Genomic DNA, 11,735 nt, shown 5'->3' on the forward strand with positions numbered 1-11,735 from the left:
TTATATGTGTTAGTCGATGTTAGTTTTTTGTTTTTCTTTAGCCAAATAACTGATCATGTAGAGTAGGACCATTGATGTAAGTTTCCGGATTGATGATTGATGTTGAGATTTTCATTCTTTTTTGCTCTCATAGGATACCGGTATATTTCGTCTTATTTTACAGGAAAAGCGACACGTGATGCATGATCATTGACACACCCGACATCTATATATATATATATCAAAGTTTGATTAGTCGAAAATTAGAAACTTTCAACATTGAAAGACAACCAGTCCAAAGTCCGGACAAGAATGAATTAAATGCATGTGAAATCGATGGTTGCGAATATAATAATGGCATGACTCGTAAGAGCAAGTCAAGCCAATAATCTTGGGGGATCTTTTGTCAAGTCTTTGCACTGCAATTGCAAGGAAGCATCCCCCCCTCCTCATTTTCGACGACACTTCCCATCAAGATATGACCCCGTGAGTTGGGATTTTACATGCATGTCTCTGTCAGTTTAGTTGAATTAATTTGGCACGGAATTTGAAATATGTGTATATTAGATTGTAAACATCATTAATTTTCTCCAATCTCTACTTAAAAGATAGGAAATTTCCTAGTTACTAGGAGCAGCATTGTGCGTAGTTGGTTTATTTATTTGTTTATTTAGGCATTTCTTTTAATGAAATTCACGAGAAATTTTGAAAGTACGAAAATGAAAAAGATGTAAATATAAATCGTTAAATTAAAATTTCTCTCACTAAAATGATTTTCAATGTGATAAAGTACTTTAAAAGTTTGACGTACTAAGTGATTTGACGGACTATAACTGGATTTTAGGTAATTGGATTATTTTTTACAATAACTAAACATTTAATATTTTAATATGCTAACTTCTTGAAGAATCTCACTATACTTGTTTTTCATCTCATTAACTACTTAGACTATTACATAGGGTTATATTTTTGATAATTCAAGAAGTGTTAATTACACATGTCGTACTCATTCTCTCTTTCATTTAGAATAGAATCTCACATGTATATAGGGATGTAGGGAATTTAGGCAAAAAGCGAGACAACTATATATAAAAACATATACCATCTAATAAATTTTGGCATATTTAAAGCGTCATTCCCTTTCAAGACTTCTAGCAGAGTATAGAGTATGTTTTACTCGATTAATTTGTAGTTTAGAATATTGCAAGTTTGAAAAGATTTTTGAAAAGCAGTTATGTATTCTTAAAGCCTTTTGAGTAAAAAGTAAACAGCGTTAGCTGCTTTAAGCTGTTGACTTGGGAAATGTAGACTTGAATTCTAAGAACTGCAAAATAGTTTTACCAAACATCAAAGCTTTCCCATGAAAGAACAACATAATTGGAATTGAGGGTCCAACAACACTTTTTAAATGTTTCCCAAAGTAGAGTATTATTTGGGCCAAGAAAAGAAGTGAGCAAGCGCTATCTATTTCTCTGGATGAAGGTAATGCGTAGCTGTGAAGAACTTTACATGAAATTGTGACCTTATTTTGTCCAAATGCTCTGCAAGTGACAACTGTGATAATAAGTTAGCTAGCTTTGATTAAGTTTATCATCGTGGCTTTATATCTAATCGTTAAGTCTTTCACATATTACATGCAAGGATAATGCTAAGCATAGCAAGAACTTAACATTTCACCCTGTAAATAAGTACAAAGCTCTTTACTCTTCCAAAATAAGACATCATAGAGCCCCAATAAAAAAATAAGAAGGATGTGCTAGACATGATTTTAAGGCAATATATTTTCCAAAATTACTAAAGCCTGTTGCACTAGATGGTTGTCTTGATTATTTCCCAGTATACATCCTTTTTCCATAATATCCGCGAATGTGATAATACTTCAAAAACCAAGATCGCAAAGTATTTGTATCTATCTATTGGAAAGCTTCTAAAATAATTTTACCAAAAAAAGGAAAAAGATTAGAAGCAAATCAAATCCTCAGTAATCATTTGGGAGCTCTACGGTTCATTGCACACATGCAATCATTTACAAGGACCATTTCTTGACATAACAAGCACACACGAACACACACCCGTTTGATTCGTGAGAGTTTCGCATGGAAATAATCATGGAAATGAATATGGTGCACGAAATGATATCGACTATTCATTTTGTTTTAGTTCTACATCCATGGTCGATTCTAGGATACAAGCGCATTTTAGACAGACATTAAAATTGGAAAGAACTCACATTAGCTTAGCATCACTGAGGAGATTAGGAGTTACACCATTTTAATCACGATAACATAAATATGCTTTTTTTTTTTTTTTGGCATAGAAAATTAGCCTTCTTTAATTAAGACCAGAACTGTTCCCATTCCGGCAAGAACAATTCGGTATCACTGGGTAGCATCTCCATGTCAGTATTGCTCCCTAGTCCTCTGGCTTGCAAAGGAATTGTCCCATGGTCTTCAGAGACACCTGAGCTATCTGGCGATGAGCTCGCTCTCTCCACGAAAGGAGGACTGCTCTGATGAGATGATGCCATTTCCTGATGATGCCGATGATGATCATCCTCCGATATGGTGCCTTGTTGAAATGTGTGGCTGCTTCTAATGATTTCTCCCATCGGTCTCCGGTCGAATGACCTCAAGGTCTTTGTTTTCTTGTACACCCGGCACACACTGAATTCATGCCTCGGCTGCAATTATAGACACAAACGAGAGACATCAGTCACATGTCGTTGCTCGATTTGTTCGTGTTCTTACAACAAGAAGAAATCAAAAGCAACGTCAATCTATTCCGCTGTGGCTCTATTTCATTTTGTTTCTTTGGGTTCAAGAATTGGTGTAGATCTATTTGCCTATAAAATAGACTAGCTGAGTTTTAGATTGGAAACTCAATGCGATGGATTAAACTATTACTTTTGCTTCCGAGACGACATAGAACATGTAAAGACAAAGACGAACGAGAATATGTCTAGGTTGCTGCAAGCCTTTGCACTGATGTTACTGGGATTTCTTGTTTTATTTACTCTTAATACCATTGCATTTACACCACCACTCCAGCATATTAGATTACACATGAAACATGTGAAATCATGTTAAAATATTCTATACGTGTGTGACATAGATTATCCGACAATTTGTCCAATAAAGATTGGATTAGGGCATTACTTACCGCCACTGGAATTTCTTGAGGAGAAGAAGCCTCCCCTTCAATGGCCTTGTACTCATTCATCTTCCATTCAGTTTTCACACCTTTCGGAGCCCGTCCAGTATAGAACACCATAGTTCTCTTCAGTCCGACAATGCGATTGCTTGAGTAGACAAAACCAGGAGAGCCCGTAGCTTTCCAGTAGCCAGTGGTTGTGAGCCGCCTTGGCCTACCACCACGGTACTCGCTCTCTTGCCTGGGGATGAAGAAGAACCATTGCTCCGGATCTGCACGGCATAGATCTCCCGCAAATTCTGGATCCAAAAGAATTTTGTTACATAATAGAGTAGAGAGTAGATCAAAGAGCTGTAATCTTTCTTTAGAGGAATTGTAATTGTTTTTTAAACAGTACTAACACACAAGCATGGGTTCAAAATTGTTCATGAAATTATAGACTGTGTATACATATTGTGGATGCATATGAACACTGCTTGGGAAAATAAATCATGAATTATGGAATGATTTCTCCAACTGATACATTCTAAAATATACGCTTGCTGCAAAAAAGTTGAAGCTCATCGCGTTAAACATATTTAGAAGAAAACCATAAATAAATTAGGGTCTAACAGGTACAACTTCCTCATGAGATTCTCCAAATTCTCGTTGGTTCTTTTCTTTTCAGACAAGGGCAGAAAAAGTGAAGCCCATCATCTATTATCTGTCGTACTATGTTCTCCCATACTTGTGGAACTTAATAAGAGATTGTGTTTCGAAGAAGTACCCATTTTATGATTTGGAGAAATGCAAGAAATCTCAAATGAGAAGCATCTGAGACCATTGTTTCACTAAAGTCAAAAGGGGCAAATAGCAAATGCCTTTAGAAATGCCTACTACATCCGCACGAAAAAATAGCTGGATCGAGAGCGATAGTTCCGAGGTTAATTAAAAGAAAGTCACAATGCTTTGTTTTTCTGTCTCTGCAGGCATATCTCTTAATGGGAAAAGGCTTTCCATCATGAAAACAATAGATGATCAAGAAGAAGGAGAAGAAGAAGCAAGGATTGCGATTTACGAGGAAGGTCCCATGGATTGAACTCGTAGATGTCAAGAACGGGCATGACTCGTTGAATCATCCCGAGTAGAGCCTCTCTAGTTGCCTCGAGCTTGTGTCGTAGATAGAACGAAACCAGCTCTTCTTCGGTCGGGAAGAACCGAAACCCTGGTGGCAAACCCTCCATCTCTCTCTCTCTCTCTCAAAACAACTTGCTTTTGGCTTTTCTATTCTCTTGCTTTTGTTTGTAGTTGTGTGCAAGAACGTGTTGAGCTCGTCACATATAAATAAGCGAAGAGATCGAATTCTCGGGGAAAGGTTGAGAGACGAAGAGAGAGGGAGAGAGAGAGGAGAGAGCAATTTTTTTTTTTTTTTGGTGGTGAGGAGAGAGCTTCAATAGTAGCGAAATAAGAGAGAGACACCATGGCTTTGCTTGGAAATTTCGACGAGCTTGTGTAGGAGAAAAACCTTTTGTCCTATGATCTCCGTACAGAAATATGGTATAGTTTTCCCTTACAATGAAACCCAGGACGACCGCGTGCCTGCCTGTCTATAATGACGCGGACTAATATTCCCCGTGCACAATATCACAAATTTGGATGGGAGAAGGGGGGGCGGTTGTATTTGTTGAAATATCTTGCCGTGTGTGTATATATATAAATTGGATAAGGAGCCATGATGGTGGAAGCATGTACTAAGCCGGATTAGGAGTCATGGGATGGACGCGCCTATGCTAAAGGAACAACACTTGCTCTAATATCATGTTAGAAAATCCAATTGAAAAACTTTTAAATTAATAAAGATCACATATATATATATATATATATATATATATATATATATATATATATTCATTGTCAAGCAATGTAAGACAAAATTTCAGCAGTTTTCACTCATGTAATATTTTGTTCAAGCCAAATGGGAATCCAACACTCACTAAATGAAGCTATTGTGAAAGGAGATCAATAGATTCGATCTCTCCATTGAGATTCTCATAGTGAAGTTATTGAGTTTCCACTGTACCTCCTAATAAAAACTAAACCTCTATCTCTCCCAACCCCCTTCTCTCTCTTGTCCCCCCCTCTCTTGCCCGCCTTTGGCTTGCTCACGCTGCTAGCACCGCTCACCTCAACATCCTCGGGCAACCTCAAAGCTAGACTTTGAGCGATCGCTCTTCACAATCTTAAGTTTGATATTTATTTTGTAGAGGGAGTGAAAGCCTTAGGCCCTGTTTTTTAACGTTATTTATTTCTGCTTATGAACAAATTTTTTGTTTTTTTTGTTCCAAAGAACAAAAAAAAGAAACGCGTTTGTTTGTTTGCGTTTTTGTGCCAAATCTATTTTTGTGTTCCTAGGAACACATTTGGAACAGAAACAAGAAATAAAAAACGTATTTCTTGTTTTTGGAACAATTTTTAAAAACAAATTTTCTCTCTCCTCTCTCTCCTCTCTTTTTCTTTTCTTTTTCTTTTTTCTTTGGCCGGTCGTCAGCCTTGGCCATGGCTGGCCCCTGGCGAGGCTCGGCCTCACCGGGGCCGACGAGCCTCGCCGTGGCTGGGCAAGGCCACCGGCCATGGCCGAGGTCGGCGACCGGCCAAAAGAAGAAAAAAACAAAAAAAAAACAAAAAAATTAAAAGAAACAAAAAAAAGAACACAAATTTACCAAACGTGTTTCTATTCATTTTTTATTCCCGGAACAAGTTTACCAAACGCCTTCTTTTGTTCAAAAATTGTTCCCCGGAGCAGAAATAGTTTTTTCTATTTCTGTTCCTTGGAACAATTTTTGAACAGAAACGTTACCAAACGCGTCTTTAATTACACTAAATTAAAATAAAAAATAAAGTTAGCAGGAATTTTTTTTTAAAATTATCTCCTATCTACAATTAAAAAAGAAGACAAAGAAAGAACCGTGATTTCCCTTTACAATTATGAAACATAAATGGACATATTCTAAGTTTTGACAATCTATGAGATATAATTTCTCTTCATAATTACATAACAGACATAAAAATATTCTATGAATTTGCAAATCGAGATTTATGTATATTGAAAAGTTTCAGATATTTTGAAATAAATAAAAGTCAAATAGTGAAAGGCCGGTGAAAAGGAAAAGAGAAAGTAAGTTCAATAGTTATATCGTGGAAACATGATGACAACCGTATGTAATTAAACCGACCTATTAGGTTAAATCCATCTTAGTTTATTTCGACATATACATTGATTAGGAGATGATTTACTTAAAAAGTGAAACTGTGATTGCATTGACTCATTAATAAAGTCCGAAGAAAACAATACTTCACGAGGCAAACTAAATTCCTACAATATGGGATGGGGGTAAGATGATAACATTGCATGTGCTATACATCAATCTACGTGCGAGCATTTTTATATTATGACAATTTTAAGTATTTTGAGTTGAGAAAAAATTAAAAATGCATGCATCGCAAAATCTTAATAAGTCAAGATAAAGAATCAAAAGTCAATCCAATTAATGATTTTGCTAAAGGTATCCTTAAAACAAGTTAGGCAAATTGCAATTACACCTAGATTTTTCCCAATTATCTTTTTTCTCTCTATATTTTCTCCTTTTAATTTCTCTTGGACAAGTTAGATCAACAAAATTACAGTATAATAAAAAGATATGGTGTAGCTGCAGCAAAGTCGTATTTATTCTAAATGTCCTACGCATGCATGCGGGCAGAAGTTTGGCGCATATCGAAGATGTTTTGGCCATATTTCCAAGTCTATTTACTTGACTAACTCATTTAGACGTCTTAAATTCAACATCCGATTTGTCTCTATGCTATATAATTTCAAACATGATCCACATCATTTCTTACTTGGAATCTAGGTAATTTTTATCCATCCATCTAGAATTTTAATGGAATTTTTCTTTTCATTGTGACTTGACCCTTTTCACAATGTAGAAGAAGCTTTCCTCGGGGCTGACGGAATCCCATTATTATTAAACCATCATAATATGTCCTCTAAAATATATAGAAAAAAATTAATTTCTAGAAAAAAGAAATATATTCACTTTTTTTTTTGTTACGAAGACTCCCACTTTGAATTGACAAAGTTCATATAAACTTCCCAACTATCAAGGAAGGATGTGTTTATTAACCTTGTAATTTACGCCAATTTTTACTTAGTCAAGTGGCTGGTAAGTCACATTAGAATATTCTATCACGAATATGGAAGGAACTCTTTGGATAACGTTCAAGGGGGACGTCGAAACTGGTTGCTCCTTTCCACCTTGAATGCTTATGGAAAAAGGTGGTCAGTCAATCAATTAAGAGATCAACAGAAAAATTTTGGAAACCCGTCCTTTTTTTTTGCTAATGAAAAGACTACGTAGTAGGGTCCATATGAGGATAGTTTTGAGAACACATTATCTGATTGATACGGCTAAAGCGGAACTAATTACGTTGAGAAATTGAGAGGGAAAAAAAAAGGCCCTTTCCTTTATTAAAGTTCATTTTAGAAGTAAATGATTCGCTGTATTTTATAGATTAATTGGATTCACATACAAGAGTCTTTGAGTAAAAAAGAAGATGGTGTAAAGACCCTGCCTCCTCTTTTCCCAAAGAATGGTTTAAGTAGACCTTGTTCATCATAGAAATGAAATCTCGTCCACCGCATTTAGGCTGGGATTGAATCTGTCAGGTCTTTTGTATCTTCTTCACCAGTCTTGACGTTGAGTTCAGACTCTAGAGTGCGTGATCCATTGGAGTTGACTTGGGTATGATGAATCACTATTCATTTTGCGACTCGAAAAGGCACTGTGATGAGTGCTTTTCTTGGTGTATTTTTGGATCCTTCGTCATGAGGATTTGCACAGATCTTATTTATCCCATTTAATAATGGAGAGAGCAAACCGACTATGTTGATTTCGTCATGTCCCACATTGATTTATCTCCACTTCCAATTTCTGGAATACAATGGGCAACATTCAAGCTTATTTCAAGCTTATTAAATTTGCAACTTCTCGGTTTATTAGCAATTGATATAAAAAATGTTCGGTATTGTGTCAAACCGGGAACAGCCCTTTAAACAAATGGATCGTATTCTATAACTAATAATAGTTAGGCACATCATTTAGTAAACTCATTTTGTAAACCAGTTTTAATAAGTTGTACTGAAGAATGTTAATAATTTGTAACTAGATTTATTGATGAGCAATACTAGATATATTAACATCAAAAGAGAAAACTGGTATGGTAGTTTACGTGGTAAGAGTATAAGTAACTGGTATGGTAGTTTACGTGGTAAGACTATAAGTAGACATTTAAACTAGTAGACCATAAGAAATCCTAGTAAAAATAAATTAAAACATATCGTGTACCAATTTTGTAAATTATGGCTACTTTAAATAAATGAAACATAGTTATTATTCTTCCTTGTGAGACAATTTGTAGCTACTGTAGCTCGTGGAATCCATCATTTATTTCATTGACGGAAATTATTAGAAAGAAATTTGTTCCACGATAAAAATTACCTAAACATGACATGCGTATATGAAATTAAACTAGAAAACTAAATAGCAAACGGTACCCACGACTTTCAATTAGGACTAGGACAATCAATTAGCTGCTTCGATAACTAATTGGAATTTTTTTTTTGTATAAACTAAAAAGGAATATACATAAAAAAAAACATCTTTCAATAGAAAAGAAAAAAAAAACAGAGAATAAATTATAAGAGATTGATGTGCGTGAACAAGAAGGCTAAGACATTTGGGTGCATTTGGGAACTGCCTTTCCAAAGCCCCTTGAACATTCAAAGCCCTTTGGGCAAAATAAAAGGTGTTTGGCAAATTTTTTTTGAATTTCATTTGCCAAATGCAAACCTTTAAAAGACTGAAAGCCCAAGATAGGGTTGCCTTGTTCATTCTCAGCAATTGAAACTTGTCGAGAACTTATAGCTACCTTCCGGCTCTTTAAAATCACTTACAAACTTGTTGATTTTATTTCCTAGTTTCAACATATCTTGTACTCTTTTTAATTCATAAAATTAAAGCCAATCATATAGTCGAGATCTCTTATTGAGAAATTCTACAGAAGTTCCAACTAAACCTTCTACAACAAAACATACGGCAGGCATGGTGGAAGTACCGAAGCTTCTCCTTACTTTATGCACTGACTTCACTTTGTCTCCTCTACTTTTAAGATTATCACTATGCCTTTTAGGAAAAATTTGCATGAGCAAATTGATTTGTTAAAGATTTGTTCGTTACGGCTGAATGAAATGTCAAAAGTGACTTGTTTGCTTTCCCATTGAAATCTAAATTATTATTCAAATTTACATAAAAAAAATTATACATAGATCTATGTGTCTATATTATCTAATCATGAAAGTTTTGGGTCTTTAAGATTAGAAGAGGAGAAAAAGTCAAGTGAGTGCGGTGCAAGATTTGAAAATTTAAAGACGAGATGTGAAAAGTGAAAATCAATCTAGACAAACCCTAATTCAACATTCCTTCGAAAAGACAACCGGAAAACCTTAAGGCCAAAAATCACCCAAGAATCCTATCCCACACCTCAACCGCCACTACCCACTACCGGCCGCCATCAGAAGTCACTTTGCTACGGCCACCACTGTTGTCAATCCACCAAAAACGCGGCAAGATAGAAAGAAAAATGATGATTTTTAAATAAAATTGGAACCTAAACTGATTATGTCTAATTTGAAAAGTGATAAAGCAGAAGTTTGCAAATCACTCTTCATATATTTACCTTATTTATTTTTTCTTATGACATAGGTTTCTAAACTCTTTGACTCAACTAATGCCCACTGATTTATACAAACCATCTCATTTACGTCCATAAGATTAGATTCCTTTCATATGGGGTGGTGGGTGATGCCCTAAGGCTATGTTTGGTCATTTGGATTCTAATAAGACAATAACTAAATAAGAGAGGGTATAAAATCTAAGAATTTTGTTATATTCTATCAATTATTTGGTGAATCATAGTAATAAAGTCGAATATATTCACATCATATTATATATATATTGTGTGGTATAAACGACATATCAATATAAATAAGCCTTAAAGATCACAAATGGAGATGGTAAAAATTTCTCATGACACTCTTGCCTACTTTTTTTTTGTTAGCTTTTTATTTTTTATTTTTTTCCTCTCTTATCTTATTATTTTATTTTTTATTTCTTTTTTCCCCTTCTATCATTCTCTAATAAAAACTTATTGAATAGTAAGATGTACTATATACCTAAAATATAAAGATATATTGATTTTATATATATTGATTTTATATAAGATAAAATTAAATTCAAATATATAATAAAAAGTAAGATTAAATTTAAAAAATGTTATTTTTTATTATTTTGAATTTCTTATATTAGAATTTAGATATAACTTATATTGAAATATAATTTTAATTTGGTTAATTTAAAAATTTGTATTCAGAAAATAACTTTTCTATTATGGATATTATAAATCCTATTCATCTTTTATCTTATCTCCACCACTGAATAATTTTATCTGGCCTATATCTCTCTTACATCCATCTTCATCTTGTCTTAAGCAAGCACCAAACGGCAAACGCGGGATAAGATAAATTTTACCATATTTTAAATTTTATCCCGACACTCAAACGCAACTTAAGATCATTCATGAGATAACTCTTTATATTTTGAAAAAATTATTCAATTTGTCCTAAACCTATTGCATGACTGTTGCCGAAATTCAAATATAGTTCTAAACTTTTACATGAAATTCCAGTATAAGTCTTCTAGCCAGTTGTTGTTGGAAATCGATGTTGTAACAAACCACAAGTTGTCCATGTCAACATGTTATGTATAATGGTGGGCGATGGATACACACCGCATCAGCAATTTCCAACAGCAATTAACTGAAAAAAAATTACATTTGAATTTCGCGCAACAATTTATGACTACGTTGACAAAATTGAAAAGTTTATGATTAAATTGATGTTTGTACAATAGCTTTAAGACTAAATGGATAATTATCCCTCAAATGATTGCTTCTCCTTCTTTGAACTGATTTCAATGAAAAAGAAAAATTGCCTACCCAGTACCCCCAAAAGTATATAAATGAGAGGTCCCGCCTGGTTCGAAGGTGTATATAAGATAAAGTTTATATGTCCCTACGAGGGCTTGACTTAAATCACACTATAATAGTTCCTCTTCCTTTCCCTCCCCCAGTATCTCTCTTTAGCTTTTGGCACAATCCGTGAAACAACGTGTGATGCTCTTTTCTTGCCCATTAGCGCGTGAAATCTGCACGACCATGCATCATTATACAATCATGGAGAGAATAGGGTCAAGCTCTCGAGTTGACTTGCCTTTGGCTTTCCCTTTTTTCCAAAGGATATTCAATATCTTTATTGGTGCAAAATCCTCGACTCTTATAGTGACGCGGTTATGGAGGTTTCCTGCGACCTTCCATGGATGGGAAATGCAACAGGACAGACTGTGAATGCTCTAAACTCCGAGAGGGATGGTCGAACTGTGCCAAGAATTGCGAGGACGACTTGAGCCTAGACTTTGTCTAGCAATAGCATGACTATGGTCAAGCTGCTTTTTAAT

General features: G+C 34.8%; 1 protein-coding gene across 1 annotated transcript; it reads right to left on the reverse strand.

Annotated features, from left to right (window-relative positions):
• Window positions 1-2,100: 2,100 nt before the first annotated feature.
• Window positions 2,101-4,573, reverse strand: LOC104415177 (NAC domain-containing protein 90). The gene is made up of 3 exons (XM_010026432.3): window positions 4,187-4,573; window positions 3,139-3,428; window positions 2,101-2,659 (listed from the first exon to the last, which is right to left on the reverse strand). Exons 1-3 carry the CDS (start codon window positions 4,350-4,352, stop codon window positions 2,315-2,317), a joined length of 801 nt encoding a protein of 266 aa, XP_010024734.1. The 5' UTR covers window positions 4,353-4,573; the 3' UTR covers window positions 2,101-2,314.
• Window positions 4,574-11,735: the final 7,162 nt, after the last annotated feature.

This window comes from Eucalyptus grandis, chromosome 1 (genome assembly GCF_016545825.1).
Source record: "Eucalyptus grandis isolate ANBG69807.140 chromosome 1, ASM1654582v1, whole genome shotgun sequence".
NCBI classification, from domain to species: domain Eukaryota; kingdom Viridiplantae; phylum Streptophyta; class Magnoliopsida; order Myrtales; family Myrtaceae; genus Eucalyptus; species Eucalyptus grandis.